General features: G+C 43.3%; 5 protein-coding genes across 5 annotated transcripts; 3 read left to right on the top strand and 2 right to left on the bottom strand.

Moving 5' to 3' along the window:
* The first annotated feature begins 4,409 nt into the window (after window positions 1-4,409).
* On the top strand, window positions 4,410-4,878 carry LOC149408605 (histone H2B). The gene has a single exon (XM_089650565.1). The coding sequence runs from the start codon at window positions 4,431-4,433 to the stop codon at window positions 4,803-4,805; it is 375 nt and encodes a 124-aa protein (XP_089506691.1). The 5' UTR covers window positions 4,410-4,430; the 3' UTR covers window positions 4,806-4,878.
* Window positions 4,879-12,430: 7,552 nt separating this feature from the next.
* On the top strand, window positions 12,431-13,301 carry LOC149408604 (uncharacterized). Its single transcript, XM_089650554.1, has one exon. It carries the CDS (start codon window positions 12,496-12,498, stop codon window positions 13,168-13,170), a length of 675 nt encoding a protein of 224 aa, XP_089506680.1. The 5' UTR covers window positions 12,431-12,495; the 3' UTR covers window positions 13,171-13,301.
* An 823-nt stretch (window positions 13,302-14,124) lies between these two features.
* Window positions 14,125-14,631, bottom strand: LOC149408603 (histone H4). Its single transcript, XM_089650559.1, has one exon. It carries the CDS (start codon window positions 14,558-14,560, stop codon window positions 14,249-14,251), a length of 312 nt encoding a protein of 103 aa, XP_089506685.1. The 5' UTR covers window positions 14,561-14,631; the 3' UTR covers window positions 14,125-14,248.
* A 526-nt stretch (window positions 14,632-15,157) lies between these two features.
* On the top strand, window positions 15,158-15,685 carry LOC149408602 (histone H3). Its single transcript, XM_089650556.1, has one exon. The coding sequence runs from the start codon at window positions 15,172-15,174 to the stop codon at window positions 15,580-15,582; it is 411 nt and encodes a 136-aa protein (XP_089506682.1). The 5' UTR covers window positions 15,158-15,171; the 3' UTR covers window positions 15,583-15,685.
* A 301-nt stretch (window positions 15,686-15,986) lies between these two features.
* LOC149408601 (histone H2A) lies at window positions 15,987-16,860 on the bottom strand. The gene has a single exon (XM_089650558.1). The coding sequence runs from the start codon at window positions 16,754-16,756 to the stop codon at window positions 16,382-16,384; it is 375 nt and encodes a 124-aa protein (XP_089506684.1). The 5' UTR covers window positions 16,757-16,860; the 3' UTR covers window positions 15,987-16,381.
* Between the last annotated feature and the right edge of the window lie 54 nt (window positions 16,861-16,914).

The raw sequence follows: 16,914 nt of genomic DNA, 5'->3' as shown, positions 1-16,914 counted from the left end.
TTTGATAGAATGGCAAATAGAGTAATTAGCTTGGTTTACAAGCTCTAGCTCCTTTATAATGATGGGCATGATTTTACAAGATAAGTTATTAATTTACAAGTTTGTGGTCGTTAAATTTTGCGGGAGTTGGTTGCAATATAGTTTTAGTCCTTCCTGAGGATTTGTTTGGGCTTTTTATGTATAGTACGGACTCTTTCGTCATACCGGGCGAGTTTATTTATTGAGTTATTTTTATGATTGGGTATTCCGGCGTAAAAACGCTCAGCTTGTTTAATGAAGAATTCTCTCAGCGTGGGAATGCCGGAGTCTTTATGAATTTGTGAATTTCTCATCCAACGGGGGGCGCCGAGGGCTAATCTGATGGCTTTATTTTGGAATATTTGGAGCTTTTTTAAGTGTACGGGAGCAGCGTTTCCCCATATGGGTGCTGCGTAGGTGAGCATGGGTCTGATGATGGCTTTGTATATTAGTAATTTATTTTTCATCGCTAATTTACTGTTTTTACACATCATGGGGTAAAGGGCGTGTAGGGCTCTGGTGGCTGATTTGAGTTTGTCTTGGATATGGAGGCGCCATGTGAGTTTGGAATCTAATGTTAGGCCTAAGTATTTCATGGATTTGCGCCACGGCACATTTTCTCCGAACAAATGTAGGTTCGGCGGACGTCTTGGGATCCTTTTGGTGAATATAGTGGCTACACTTTTGGTGGGATTTACTGAGATTCTCCATTTTTTGAAATATTCTTCTAGTTTTGTAAGGTGGGCTTGTACTCGGCGGGTGCAGTTCATTGAATTTACTGAGCTTGAAACTAAGAGGGTATCGTCGGCAAATTGTGCCATTATGGTGTACCTATCATTGGGGACAGGTACGTCGCATGTGTATATTTTATAAAGGACAGGAGCGGCCCTTGAACCTTGCGGGACTCCGGCATTAATTTTCCTTTCTGTGGAGCGGTGGCCGTCTAATTTGATAGTGAAGGTGCGTTCGCTTAAGTAGCTATGTACGTATTGTATCATCGCGATCGAAAAGCCTTGTTCATACATTTTGAATAAAAGGCCTTCGTGCCAAACTTTGTCGAATGCTTTACCGATGTCGAGGGAGACGGCTGTTGAGTGAACTCGGGTGTTAAAGCCGTCCGTTATGTGTTCGACTACGCGGAGAAGTTGGTGCTGTGTTGAGTGGTTTTCCCGGAAACCATGTTGAATATCAGGGATAAGTTGTTTTTCAATAAGGGTGTCGTTGATTCTGTTGACTATAATTTTTTCCATTATTTTTCCTATCGAGGGAAGTAGGCTAATTGGTCGGTAATTTTCGGCAATTAATAGATCTTTTCCCGGTTTGGGGATTAAGATTACGTCTGCTTTTTTGAACGCTTTAGGAAATTTGCGTAGCCGGAAGGATGCATTTGTAATGGCGGTTATTGCGCAAGCGCCCTTTAGTGGGAGGCATTTAAGGATTTTGTTTGTAATGGCGTCCGGGCCCGGGGCCTTTTTGGGCACAAGTGTTTTTATTATTTTTATGACTTCTTGGGGGGTCGTGAATTTAATTGGGGGGCCTACTGGTGGACAAGTAGTGATTTCAGCTACTTTCTTGTTTACTAAGGAAATAAACGAGGGATCGTCGTATGTTGTGCAGGGGGAAAATTGTTTTTCCAGACTGTCTGCAAAGGCTTCGGCTTTATCGGCCGTCGAGTAAACAGTGCCATTGGGTCCGGTAAGTGGGGATATTTTTATTTTTGGTTTCCGGAGATTTTTTGTGAGTTTCCAAAATCCTCCTTTATCGTCTTCTAGTGAGATAATGAAGTCATGCCAACTTTGATCTCGGTATTTTTTAAGTTCGTTTTTAACTTCGTGTGTGAGTCTATTTAATTTAATTTTGTCGATGGGATGACAGGATCTTTGCCAGTCCTTTTTTGCTCGATTTTTTTGTCTTATTAATTCTTTAAGGTCGTTGGGTAGGTCGGGTCGCGGTTTATCAATCGGGACTTCGGTGGTGGCTTTTATTAGCGCTGATTTAATGTTGTTTGTGAGGTCGTCAACTGCTTTGTTGAGGCTTTCCTCGTCAGGTATGGAGGTAGGAATTGGAAGAGATTCTAGGTTGTAAGTTAGTTTGTTCCATAGTATTTTTTTGCGTGTTGTATTTCTGTTTGGCGTGGGCGGGATGGCGCTATCAGTAAGTGATAGCAGTATGGGTACATGATCCGATGAGAGTTTATTTACGGGTTGTAACAGGTGCCAGAAAGGTAAGTTTTTTGTTATTATTAAGTCGATAACGTCCGGACTGAATCGTTGAGTATATAAGGTGGGAGTTTCGGGTGCGTCTATGCTTATGTTTCTCATAGCTGAGTATTCTGCTAGGACTTTTCCCTTGGCGTTTTCGGTCCGACTGTGCCAAGTGCCGTGTTTGGCGTTGAGGTCGCCAGCTATTACTGTAGGTATGTTAGTTTTAAGGAGATTGTCAAGGTCTAAGTGAGAGAATTTTCTTTTTGGCGGGCTATAAACTGATATAAATTTGATAGGGCCGTGGTTTTTTGTGTTTACTACGACTGAAGTTGCTTCGATAATTTCCGTACAGGGGCATGGGATTAAACAGTGGTCTAATGTGTATTTGACAAGTATTGCCGTCCCACCGCCACGGGTGTGGGTGCGGTCATTACGATAAATTATATAGTTAGGTAGGCTTATAGATTGGCTGGGTTTGAGCCAGGTTTCATTGACAAGTAGGATGTCTAGATTATAATCCAGGAGGAATTGGTGAATTTCTCCCAGACTATTATTAAAACCTCCGTTAGCGTTCCAGAACGCTGCTTGGATGTTTAGTGGTTGGCGAGTTGTTCGAGACATTACAAGCCATTAGTGGGTCTGAGTGACTGTTTAGGACAATGAATGGTGATTTTATTGCATTAGTGAGGTGATTAATGCTTGGGTGTTTGATAGCATGAGGTGAGATTGTTGCATGAATGTTTGCAGCTGTTCTGTTGCTCTGGTGAGAGCGTCTAGTGCGTATTGAGGGGCGCGGGGGGGGGTGGAGTTTGGGGGAGGGGCTTGGTCGGTGGTAGCTTGGGGTTGGGGTGGAGGGGGGGTGGTTTGTAGGGACATTAGGGGAGGGGGGCGTGAATGGTTGGTTGTGTGGTGCGTAGTTGTGGGTCGGTCCTGCGGGTTTCTATTGGCCGCGTAGTGAGGGAGGGGCCAGGAGGCCCTTTCGGTGGGTCGCCATTGGTTTTGACTGCGGTGATTGTCTTGTCTGGGGGCGTAGCGGGGGATGGGACGGGAAGGGCAACCTTTGTAATTGGCCGTATGTGCCCCTTGGCAAAGAGCGCATTTGGCGGGGGTGTCCCGGGATTTGGTGCATTCATGCGTGGGATGATCACCCGCGCATTTAACGCATCTGGGACGGGCATTGCAGCAAGCCGAGCTATGACCGTGATTTTGGCATCGGAAGCATTGGCCGATGCTCAATCTGTTTCTCAGAGTCTCAACTGTTATTCTGAGGTTCATGATGGAATTTAATTCGGTAAAAATAAGTTTGGCCCTGTCGTTTTTAGTTAAATTGACTAAGATAAGTGGGAGGGCTAAGCGTTGGGGGCCGGTTTTCATCCGATGGACTGATATTACCGGGTAGTTGTGAGCTAGGAGATCGGCGATCTCCTGGCATGTTATATCCTCGGGGATGCCGCGGATTACCGCTTTCAGCGGTTTGTCCTCGGGAAGGCGGAATGAGTGGAATTCTGCATTCCTTGAAGTTAGAAGTCTGGTGGTTCGGTGGTGATCGCGAGGGTTTTTCGGGAATATGTTAATATACCTGCTTGAGTTTTTTGCATAGAAATCGACTCCTTGGTCGATTAATGCTGCTTGTAGTGAGCTCCAACCTGCTTTGTTGTGTAGCATGATTGGGGGAATGCGGGGATGAGAAACAATTATCTGAGGGGTTTGGCTCTGGTTGGTGGGGGCGGTTTGGGGGGTAGGGATTATTGAGGATTGAGAGGTGGATGGTTGGGGGGAAGGTTGGGCGCGGGGCGGCGAGGGGATGTTTGTTAGAGAGGGGGGGGAGGGTACTGTTAAGTTTTGTGGAGTTCTTTTGCAAGGTGGTGATGTGTCATAAGATGTAGAGGGGACGGTATAGGGGATGTTAATTGTTCCCGTTTGGAATGTGCATTGTGAGTCGAACGTGTTATTTCCCGTTACGTAGCTTTTTCGTTCACGGGACCGGTGTATTTACGTTCTCGGCGAGCTCGCTAACAATGGCCGCTCTCGGCTCCCCCCCGCTACGGGCGATGCTATAGCAGACGGGGCCGCACGGGTGCTAGCTAGCTAGCTCGAGGCGAAAGAGAGCCGCCCTAGTCGATCGCCGCCACAGCGTCGTGAAAGTAAAGTAAACTACTCAAAAAGATGGCATTTTTTCAAAGTCAAAATCGACGAGCAGCAAGCAAGATGCCACCCAAGACAAGCGGAAAAGCAGCCAAGAAGTCGGGCAAGGCCCAGAAGAACATCTCCAAGGGGGACAAGAAGAAGTCTAAGCGCAGGAGGAAGGAGAGCTACGCAATCTACATCTACAAAGTGCTGAAGCAGGTGCACCCCGACACCGGTATCTCCTCCAAGGCGATGAGCATCATGAACAGCTTCGTGAACGACATCTTCGAGCGCATCGCCGCCGAGGCCTCCCGCCTGGCCCACTACAACAAGAGGTCCACGATCACCAGCAGGGAGATCCAGACCGCCGTCAGGCTGCTCCTTCCCGGCGAGCTGGCCAAGCACGCCGTGTCCGAGGGCACCAAGGCCGTCACCAAGTACACCAGCTCCAAGTGAGGAGCCAACAGATGGACAGACTACCGACCAACTTGACCGACACGACACCCAGCAACACCGAGAACAAACAAACGACTCATCATCATCATCACCGTCGTCCGAGTCAAACAAAAGGCCCTTATTAGGGCCGCCAATATTTTCATTATTGTCATAAAGCAAAAGTCGATATAATACATACAATGTTTTACCTCCACATATAGCATTATCATAAATATACATTTTAACAGAACGTATATCATGTCAATCCAGAATAATAAACAAGCGAAATATATTATAATAAGCGGTAAGTTAATAGCGTTGAATGCGCGCACCCTAGTGGATCAATCAGGCTTCATAATGACGCAAAAATTCCTCTGATAAAGAAGCTAATTATCGCCGCACAAGCGGAGAAATTCTACGAGAACCCCACAATTGATTAATATCTAAAACAAACAAAAAAAATCAAGTCAAGTATCAATAAATGATAATTTCATATCACAATTACGTCAAAGTCATTAAACTAATAATATATTTAAAATAAAAACAATACAAATCATAATAAATTGTTTCATGAACTCTGAACATGAATATTATCCAAGTTCAAAACCAGTAAGTTTGTATTTCGACCTAGACGCGAACCACTAGCGAAGCGTAGATCCCCGAATGAAAGTGTAGATCCCTGTCTCTGGTGGCAAATCCGCGAACCAAACTCTGCGGCGGCAGTATTTGAATAGATAGATTTAAATTCATTGATTTAAATTCATTCATTACACAATTTATTCACAGATATGAGATGAGAGAAGGAAATTAACAATTATATATCACCTTCATCTTATTCGGTAGAGGAAATTTATGTAATAAGTATAAAAGCTCTACACAGACTGCTGACCTCTAATGCCGATAAAGGAAAATGATATCGTACCAACAGACAGACAAAAAATGGTTTGAGGCCAGACTATACACTCTACACTTTTAACTAACTATAAGAATTTTATTATTGAACTTTTCGAAAGAAAGAAAGATGTACGATGGCTAAAGATGTATTTTTAAATATGTAATTTATATTATTTTTAATTAAATACTTGTGCGTGATCTAATAATAAATAACTTGATCGTTTTGACTGTGAGTGACCGGGTATTTCGTCAAAATGACAATTCAACACACCTCCAAAAAGTGATATGAAGTCATGAAAAGTGATGAAACAAAAACTAGGCTAAGTAGGTTACGTAGGTAACTATTAAACGTATTTTTTGTTTCATCACTTTTCATGACGCTATATCACTTTTTGGAGGTGTGTTGAATTGTCATTTTGATGAAATATCATGGAACCGGAACCGACAGGTTTTGATCATCATATTAATAATAATTCTCCGCTCGTAAATGAATTGAACAACGCTTGAAGCGATGATATTATTTTGTTATAACATTATCAGACGTCAATATTTTTAAACCGAGATGAATACGATATAATAGCACTCTGCAATAATTATTTATTAAATGATTTTTACTAATGATTAAATCACCTCCAGGATATATGTATATAAAATTTAATTCTCTTTCTTATTGCCAACAAGGCAATCTATTATAACAAATCACGTCTAGAAGTTTGCACTATATGAACCGGAACCGACAGGTTTTGATCATCATATTAATAATAATTCTCCGCTCGTAAATGAATTGAACAACGCTTGAAGCGATGATATTATTTTGTTATAACATTATCAGACGTCAATATTTTTAAACCGAGATGAATACGATATAATAGCACTCTGCAATAATTATTTATTAAATGATTTTTACTAATGATTAAATCACCTCCAGGATATATGTATATAAAATTTAATTCTCTTTCTTATTGCCAACAAGGCAATCTAATATAACAAATCACGTCTAGAAGTTTGCACTATATGAAACTATAGTGTACAATGAACGTGACGCTGCGTTAAAATGTACATATTGTACACCGATACACGTGCGTGTCGGTTGTTATTTAATGTGGTTTGTATTTATGTAAATGTGTAAAGGAGTATTGTTTTAGAATAGAGTTGTTTAATTGATATGACGTTAATTAAGAATTCGTCTGTGCTAGTTGTTCTTACATTTCTTGACTTTCAGAATAACAGGAGAGCGGGACTCCGGCTGGCTTCGGGCCCGTACAAGTTTCCCGGGACAGCAGAGAGCGAGCTGCTCGCACCCACCCCGAGAAAGCAGCGCATCACCGCTCACCTCGCACAGCACAGAAAATGCTCCGGTCGGAAGGAACCTGCAAACACAATAATATCATTAATAATTGGGGGTAAGGTAAGGTAAGGTAAGTAAAGTAAAGTAAAGTAAAGTAAAGTAAAGTAAAGTAAAGTAAAGTAAAGGAAAGGAAAGGAAAGGAAAGGAAAGGAAAGGAAAGGAAAGGAAAGGTTAGGAAAGGAAAGGAAAGGGAAGGGAAGGTAAGGGAAGGAAAGGAAAGGAAAGGAAAGGAAAGGAAAGGAAAGGAAAGGAAAGGAAAGGAAAGGAAAGGAAAGGAAAGGAAAGGAAAGGAAAGGAAAGGAAAGGAAAGGAAAGGAAAGGAAAGGAAAGGAAAGGAAAGGAAAGGAAAGGAAAGGAAAGGAAAGGAAAGGAAAGGAAAGGAAAGGAAAGGAAAGGAAAGGAAAGGAAAGGAAAGGAAAGGAAAGGAAAGGAAAGGAAAGGAAAGGAAAGGAAAGGAAAGGAAAGGAAAGGAAAGGAAAGGAAAGGAAAGGAAAGGAAAGGAAAGGAAAGGAAAGGAAAGGAAAGGAAAGGAAAGGAAAGGAAAGGAAAGGAAAGGAAAGGAAAGGAAAGGAAAGGAAAGGAAAGGAAAGGAAAGGAAAGGAAAGGAAAGGAAAGGAAAGGAAAGGAAAGGAAAGGAAAGGAAAGGAAAGGAAAGGAAAGGAAAGGAAAGGTAAGGTAAGGTAAGGGAAGGAAAGGAAAGGAAAGGAAAGGAAAGGAAAGGAAAGGAAAGGAAAGGAAAGGAAAGGAAAGGAAAGGAAAGGAAAGGAAAGGAAAGGAATGGGAAGGGAAGGAAAGGAATGGGAAGGGAAGGGAAGGGAAGGGAAGGGAAGGAGGAGGAGGAGGAGGAGGAGGAGGAGGGGGGGGGGGGAAGAAAGAGGTATTTAAAAAAAAATAGTACACAAAAAGGACTCCTCGCACCACACAAACAACGCTGGTAGGTTGGGTCGGATTAGCTTAGGTTAGGTCAGGAGAGGGAGTGGTGGAGTGAGAGGGGTGAGGGAGGAGGGGGGGGGTTAAAACAGGGGATTTAGAAAAAAAAATTCCACCCAAAAGGGACTCCTGGCACCACACAAACAACGCTGTTAGGTTGGGTTGGGTTGTATGTTAGGTTATAGATTAGGTTGGGTTAGTTTAGGTTGGGTTAGGTTAGTTTAGATTGGATTAGTTTAGGTTGGGTTAGGTTAGGTTGGGTTAGGTTGGATTAGGTTAGGTTGGGTTAAGTTAGGTTAGGTTGGGTTGGGTTAAGTTAGGTTGGGTTAGGTTAGGTTGGGTTAGGTTAGGTTGGGTTGGGTTAGGTTGGGTTAGGTTGGGTTGGGTTAGGTTGGGTTAGGTTGGGTTAGGTTAGGTTGGGTTAGGTTAGGTTGGGTTAGGTTGGGTTAGGTTAGGTTGGGTTAGGTTGGGTTAGGTTAGGTTAGGTTAGGTTGGGTTAGGTTAGGTTAGGTTAGGTTGGGTTAGGTTGGGTTAGGTTAGGTTAGGTTGGGTTGAGTTGGGTTAGGTTGGGTTAGGTTAGGTTGGGTTAGGTTGGGTTAAGTTAGGTTAGGTTGGGTTAAGTTAGGTTAGGTTGGGTTAGGTTGGGTTGGGTTAGGTTGGGTTAGGTTAGGTTATTCTTACTTTTCATTATTATCTAAGTCATACCAACTGTTGTCCCACCATTCTGTACATAGTCTCATTGGCTCCAGGTGGTTAGCAGCAGTTGGGACATTTACATAATTACACAAATGATACGGACGCCTTGTAATAACAATAATTCGATAATTTGTATAGCGCCCTTTTGTGAAAACAGAAAAACATGTCCAAACCTGGCCAGTCACCTCAGATAAACACACTGTAGTAGAAAAACACTGGACATTGATTTCACATTTGCTATTCTTTTAACATACATTACTGTTGAATATTGTATGGTTTATTAGAAGATTGGGGGCAAAAGTAGAATTGATATTTATTTTTAAAGGCTCGAGAGAATATAGGACTCTTTAGGACTGGTGAACTTTGATGAAATTAACTTAAAAAGCTTACAAATTCTTCTACTATACACCGCATTATGAAGTTCCACGATGTACACAACGTCTGAACATCCACGCGCCATTTTGTTTTTGTGATCGTTTTATATTCGTTTGTTTGCGATATAATATTATTATGACGACGATGATGACTATGACGGATGGGAGAAGACGATGGACGGCATGGGGACGAATGAACTACCCGATCCGGTGGATATCTACCCGAAAAGCGGGATTTATTCACGTCATGTCAAAACAAACAACTCGCATTATTGCCCGATATAAAATCAGATACGTAGATATTTCACGCACATCATATCAATTGATTAAAGTTTATCCACTGTAAAAACACTAATATCACAATGATCTCTGTCATGACAGAGGCTAGATCAAAAATATGATTTCAAACAAAACGGTAAAACAATAAACGACATTTGACGTAAGGAAAACGACTTTATGGCGCAGTGTTGCCATCGCAAATATATGTTCTTTCACCGGAGATTTTTGATTAAATAATTGCATCAAGTACTTACCGATAAACATTTATTATTTCACAACATTTTTTTTTTAATTCATCACTTTTTAATATTAATACTAGATCGGTGTGAGTCCATGCAGCGCCATGTCAGGAAAGAAACGTGCATACTTTTGGAATTAATTTGTTTACTATTTTTGTGTGAATATCGGTTACGCAAACTTTCATAGAACATACGTGAACATACTATCGAATTGTGGTTTTGCCTGCACAGAAATCTTCCTCCTGGCTTACGGAATGTGTATTACAAATATGTTATATTGAATACAAATATGAGACAGAATAATCATTATTTTTTATAAATCGTTATTTGATAATTAATATTTTTAAACGAGATTTGCCGATATTAATTAAAATTACATATTTGATAATTAATATTTTTAAACGAGATTTGCCGATATTAATTAAAATTACATTAATTAATTAATTAATTTTTAATCATTAAAAGTTATTTTGATTAATTGCCTTTTTTTATGATTATACTAACCCAAAAAGCCATGGACATAGGGGGGAGTATTCAAACAGAGGGGACTCTCTTTATTTTTACGTTTCTTTAACTTTTGTTTTTTTTTTTCTACCAATTTCTTCTTTCTATGGTTTAGACAGTTGTCAATCTTTTTGTTTGTGTTCATCTCGTAACTCTCGTGATCGCTGTTTGATAATAATGTAAATAAACTTTAATCAATCGATTTGATGCCAGTTATACGGATCTGATGTGTTGTGTGTGTTGTGTGTGTTGTGTGTGTGTGTGCGCGTGTGCGCGGGTGTGATGTTTGTTAAATAATCATTAAATAATAATCTCAGTGTTATCTTCGCGCGCGCGAAACGATATGGCGCGTGGAGGTCCGGACCTCCGCTTTCTTTTCATTTCCTCGTATCGTTTCACCTCTTTTCCTCGCCGCTTTTCACCGTCGCCTCCGCGCTCTCTCACCGGACCCCCGAACACCTGAACGGCCGCCCTCTCTGGGGTCGGTCACGCCGGGCGGCCATCATTTTTCATGAACAATGCATCGTGATTGACTTCCGTTTCCGTTTCCGTTTCCAAGTGTCAAGTTCAGTGGGTGGATCGATCAAACGTGCAACTATCTGATGATGCGTGAATAATTATCGACATATATTCCGTTGATATTTTCATTTATTCCATAATTAAATTTAAATCATAAATTTTCCAACATTTAACTTAATTAAAAGTAATAAGTTTTCTTTCGCACACCCACAGCTTCTTTCCACGTGTTTTTTTTTTCTTCTTTTTTTTCAGATTAAATGTAGTGGCAATTTAGTAAATTTAGTAAAAAGGAGAAAAAAAAAACAAAAAGTCAATTGACGATAACGTCAAATTTTATTTGTATTTGTTCTAAATGCAGCTGACAAATTTTCAAATAATTTGCAAACACATCCGATGACTTTTGATTTACTTAATTTTACAGAGTTCCTAAACATGATTTTTTTATTGACTCTAACATAATTATATTTGATTATCTTTAGATTCTTTACAGTTATTTTTATTATTATATTGGTGTTTGTTGAACAAGAGCTTAAAAACTATACTGCGGCTGTAGGCAGGCTATTATTCCTTCCGGAGGACTATATTGGGTCTTTTATATTTAAATTTATCGTTTTCGCTATATTTTGAAAGGGAATTTATTGTAGGATTAGTATGGCTGGGAAGGCCGGCATAAAACTTGGTTGCTTGGGAAACAATTAAGTCCTTTATCAACGGAATGTTGGTGTCATTATGGATAGAAGAAATTCTAATCCATTTAGGTGCGTTTAAAGCAAGTCTAATGGCTTTATTTTGAAAGAGTTGAATCTTTTGTATGAGACTTGGAGCGGCGTGCCCCCAAATGGGGCATCCGTACGTGAAATCTGGTCTTATTGTTGTTTTATAAAGAAGTAATTTATTATCCGACTTTTCTTTCCCATCATTGGATAAAGTGATGCTAGACATTTATTTGCTGCTGTTATTTTTCCAGTTATATGTCATCCGATGATGTTCTGATTAAATATCTTATATTAGTTATGGTTTTTGTTTCTTTGCCTGTCTGTAGTTTTTGTTTTTGGTTTTTTTTTTTTTTTTTTTTTTTCCCACTTTCGTTATTCATCATCATCATCAACATAATTCTTTTTTTTTTAATTAGTTTTTTTTTTAAGCACATAAACAATCGCAAACATTAATAGTTTAACCAGGTTATTATTTTCATGTCTTCGAGGGCTCGTATCTCACGCCGCGCCGCGCCGCCCCCGGCTGTCCTGTAAGAAATCAGATATAATAGCATCATCAGTAGGGCTCGTTTAATTTTTTAAAATTAATTTCGTATAACATTATTAATTTATTTCGCATTATTATCACGCCTAGGTCGGTTTGGCGTACACATAATATTATACAGGCCCGAGCACCGCGAGCCCGATGTATGCTGTGGGCCGGCACGCCGTTCTACGGCGGGGCGGCTCGGGAGCCCTGTCGGCGCTCGCGGGGCCCCCCGACGGCGGGAATGCTGCGGGACCCCCCGGCCGGAGTCCCGCCCTCGCCCACGCCGCCCTCCCGACCCGCCGACTCGAGGGTCTCCCGAGCTGCGGTCTCTTTTGTGGCACTCCGAGTCGCCGCCCTCGCGCATTTCCTCATCCGGAGCCTCACTGCGCCTAGCGCCGCTCCCGGGGAGCGCAGATTCCCCGCCCTCCGCGGGCCCACATCTCTGTCCTACGCCCGCCCGCGCCCTACCGTTAAGGAAAATTTATCCTCGCCGATAAAATCCTATTTTACTCCGAGGACCTAAGCATAAATGATACACGTTTTCATCATCACAATCGACAAGCGAGCTCTCTGCGCCGGCGGCACGGTAGGGACGCCATTCGAATTCCGAAAATTTCCTTTTTTTTGAGGATATATTCAGCATCAGCAAGCAAGCCGAACAGCACCACCAGCACCAATCTACAATGGCAGATACAGCACTAGCAGCGACGGCGGCGTCTCCCGTTCCGGCCACTCCCGCCAAGAAGGCAAAGGCATCCGCCGCGGCGGCCAAGAAGCCCAAGGCGAAGCCCTCTCACCCGAAGACGTCCGAGATGGTCAACAACGCCATCAAGGAGCTGAAGGAGCGCGGCGGCTCGTCCCTGCAGGCCATCAAGAAGTACATCACCGCCAACTACAAGGTCGACGCCGATAAGCTTGCCCCCTTCATCAAGAAGTACCTGAAGGGAGCCGTCGAGTCCGGCGCCCTGGTCCAGACCAAGGGCAAGGGAGCGTCCGGCTCCTTCAAGCTGGAGGCGAAGGCCAAGGGTTCCGCCGGTGGCGCCAAGAAACCGGCCGCCGCCGCGCCCAAGAAGCGCACCTCTGCCGTCTCCGCCGCCAAGAAGCCCAGGAAGGCGGCCGCCGCGCCCGCCAAGGCGAAGAAGGCCGTCGCCCCCGCCAAGGCGAAGAAGGCTCCCGCCGGCTCGCCGGCCAAGAAGGCCGCCGCCGCCAAGAAGCCTGCCGCGAAGCCAAAGAGCCCCACGAAGGCGAAGAAGTCGGCCAAGCCCCCGACCAAGAAGCCCAAAGCGCCCAAGCCGAAGAAGGCTGCCGCAGCTCCCAAGGGCAAGCCCGCAGCGAAGAAGGCCGCACCCAAGAAGTAGGACTTCCACATGACTTCACGTGTGTGTATAGTTATATATTGTCATTATATAATATATCTATCACCACCGCGGATATATCAGCTGGCGGAAAGCGAGCACCCGAGTCGCGGTGCCAAGTTGTTGACGATAAAAAGCCCTTTTCAGGGCTACCAATGATTTCATAAATGCATAATACAAAAATATTCGATGAGATTAGAGAGAGTATCGCAAGAGGTATAATAGTAAAATGCGTCAATTATTATTCATTCCACCGAATTTCATATTATTTATTATTATTATTATCATAACCATTCATTCGCATAACTTATATAATGGCAATAAAGCACGGGTAAGGGTTTTTCCGGAAGCGCCATAGAGAAGCGCATAATAATAGTAAGTCATAGAGTAATTATGTCATAAAGGCTTACGAATTTTTTCACAGAATGACAACATCAATGAAAAGGACGCAGCCCAAAAATGAAATTCTCACAGTCCACACAGTATGAAGGTGAATTTTTAGTAAAAAGTATGAAACTTTTAAATTTATTGTCCTTCCCTGCTGTACAATGAAATCGTGCGTTTTTGTGGGTTATTTTTTTTTTTCCTTTCCTACCAAAAGACAGAAGACCTCCGACTCGATATGTAGCCAGCTAACATTTTTTTAATCCTCATGCCAGGGGCGTGTGACGCCGTTCTGTTTACATAGAGAATATCAACTTTAAATTAAAAACTATTAAATTTTCCTGCTCCGGCGCGGTTATTTTTATGTTTTTTCCTAGATTCTTATTTGCCGTGAAGTGGGAATCGTTTAAAATTTCTGAATTTAACTCTACTTTTTATTTTTACAAATAAAACGGCGTTCCTTGCGCCTCGAAATAATTCTTACCTCGCGTGACTAATCATATTATATTATACTTTGCGGGCAGTCGGTCGGTCCGAGAATTGTGTAAGATGCATTAAACGGCTTGAACATAGTGGTGGCCCTGAGAAGGGCCGTTTTTTTTTTAAGTTTTATCACACTGCCAAGTAGTGTGTTGTCGTAAATAAACAATCGGGTGGATGTGACGGTGACGGTGATGGTGTGGTGGTCGCGCGCAGCCTAGCCGCCGAAGCCGTACAGGGTGCGACCCTGGCGCTTCAGGGCGTACACGACGTCCATGGCGGTGACGGTCTTCCTCTTGGCGTGCTCGGTGTAGGTGACAGCATCCCTGATCACGTTCTCCAGGAACACCTTCAGCACGCCGCGAGTCTCCTCGTAGATCAGGCCGGAGATACGCTTGACGCCTCCCCTGCGAGCCAGACGGCGGATGGCCGGCTTCGTGATGCCCTGGATGTTATCGCGAAGCACCTTCCTGTGACGCTTGGCTCCACCCTTTCCGAGGCCTTTTCCTCCCTTTCCGCGACCGGTCATGGTGTTTTTTGGTTTGTTTTCGGTTGAGACGAACGCGAAGGCAACCGCTCAGTAAGGCGGGTGAAGAACGATTTTTTGAGTTTCCGGATTTCCCCTTCATTATATACTCGACGATGGCCCCCCACTCGCGTAGCCTGACTGACTGCAGGGTTGCCAATTCGTGGTGAATTCCCAAAATTGCGGAGAATTCTTATGAATTGTAAATTTAATGAGAAAAGTTAAAGTGCGGAGATCCCATTAAAAGTGTTTTTTTTTTGATTTTCCGACAATATTGCCAATTATTAAAAGTACTATAATTTCGTTTTCTTTCGCAGGATATATTATATTATAAATGTACTATAAATACTTATTTTTACGAATTATATACGCATATTAATATAGGTACATAAAAAAAAAAAAAAAAAAAACAAAAAAAAAATTATACACATAATTGTGATTTTGAATTTTCCGCTGTGGGTATTTTAGAACATACGCATTGGCAACCCTGATTTACTCACTCCCCAAGACCCGGCGGGCGACCAATGGCATCGCACCGTCGTACTCTCACGGTTCTTTCCTATAAATAGGGTGACGAGATCTTTTTTGGGTCATTGTAATATTTCAAACAGAACATGGCTCGTACAAAGCAGACCGCCCGCAAGTCTACCGGAGGCAAGGCCCCCAGGAAGCAGCTGGCCACGAAGGCGGCGAGGAAGAGCGCGCCCGCCACCGGAGGAGTGAAGAAGCCCCATCGCTACAGGCCCGGCACGGTCGCCCTTCGCGAGATCCGCCGCTACCAGAAGAGCACGGAGCTGCTGATCCGCAAGCTGCCCTTCCAGCGGCTGGTGCGCGAGATCGCCCAGGACTTCAAGACCGACCTGCGCTTCCAGAGCTCAGCCGTGATGGCCCTGCAGGAGGCGAGCGAGGCCTACCTGGTCGGCCTCTTCGAGGACACCAACCTTTGCGCGATCCACGCCAAGCGCGTCACCATCATGCCCAAGGATATCCAGCTGGCGAGACGCATCCGCGGAGAGCGTGCTTAAGCCGCGAGCACGCAACCAACCGACCGACCATCTAATCAAATCAATCGGATCGAAGCGAGACAACAAACAAACAACAGCTCACCATTCCAATTTCGACCCAAAATGGCCCTTATCAGGGCCGCCAAATGTTCATCCGATTGCAAATTACTCTTTCGAAAATACGAAAACCCCACACCCACCCCATATCAATAATTTATTCATGTTTTTTTAAACTTTTTAATCACTTTCTTTGCGAAAGTGTCGGACGCGTCACCCCCATCACTATTGTATTGATTTATCATCTATAATTTATCATTGTCTGTGGTCAGAAATGTCAAATTAAGGGTAAGTGCGTATTGTGAAATATATCTAAATGAATGAATAGTCATAAAACAGTCGAAAATATCATATAATACGACTAGACTCAATAAAATCATCATCGTAAAGGAGAAACAGCTTGTAAATCAAGCTAATTTTACTCCATTTGCCATTATCCATTAATCACAAATTGATTGACACGTTGCTTTAACCTCAAATTGAATGAGATTTAAAATGTCAACTTTTCGCCAATAATAATGCATGAATAGAATATATTTTGCACATACATAGATTTAAGACCATGAAGAATATAATTATTTACATATAGTGTAGGTATATAACGACTTTTGTAATTTTAAAATAGTGAGAAAAATTGGCGGCCCTGAGAAGGGCCTTTTTTAAATAATGAATCAAGTCATCTTGATGGTATGGTGTGGTGGTCGTGGACTTGAGGGACGTTCATTTTTTTTTCTGATGTTAGTATAGTTTGTCGCTGTCAAAATTACGCCTTCTTTTCTGTCTTCTTGGGCAGGAGAACAGCCTGAATGTTGGGCAGAACACCTCCCTGAGCAATGGTCACGCCGGAGAGCAGCTTGTTGAGCTCCTCGTCGTTTCGGATGGCCAACTGCAGATGGCGGGGGATGATCCTGGTCTTCTTGTTGTCCCTGGCGGCGTTGCCGGCCAGCTCGAGAACCTCGGCGGCCAGGTACTCCATGACGGCGGCCAGGTAGACGGGGGCACCGGCGCCCACCCTCTCGGCGTAGTTGCCCTTCCTCAGCAGGCGGTGGATACGTCCGACGGGGAACTGGAGTCCGGCGCGGTTAGAGCGGGACTTTGCCTTTCCCTTCACTTTGCCTCCTTTGCCGCGACCTGACATGATAGGGGTGCTGGGTGCTTGCGAACTGCTTCGATAGCGGAATAGCAGACTAGCGGTTAGGCGAGTCTGGCTGAATTTTTGCTTGTGGCTTTTTCGTTCACGGGACCGGTGTATTTACGTTCTCGGCGAGCTCGCTAACAATGGCCGCTCTCGGCTCC

Source organism: Hesperophylax consimilis, unplaced genomic scaffold (genome assembly GCF_061612785.1).
Source record: "Hesperophylax consimilis isolate HC1 unplaced genomic scaffold, BYU_Hcon_1.0 scaffold_166, whole genome shotgun sequence".
In the NCBI taxonomy this organism is placed as follows: Eukaryota; Metazoa; Arthropoda; class Insecta; order Trichoptera; family Limnephilidae; genus Hesperophylax; species Hesperophylax consimilis.
Note: the sequence above shows the minus strand (reverse complement) of the source record. Positions and strands in the feature narration are given on the sequence as shown.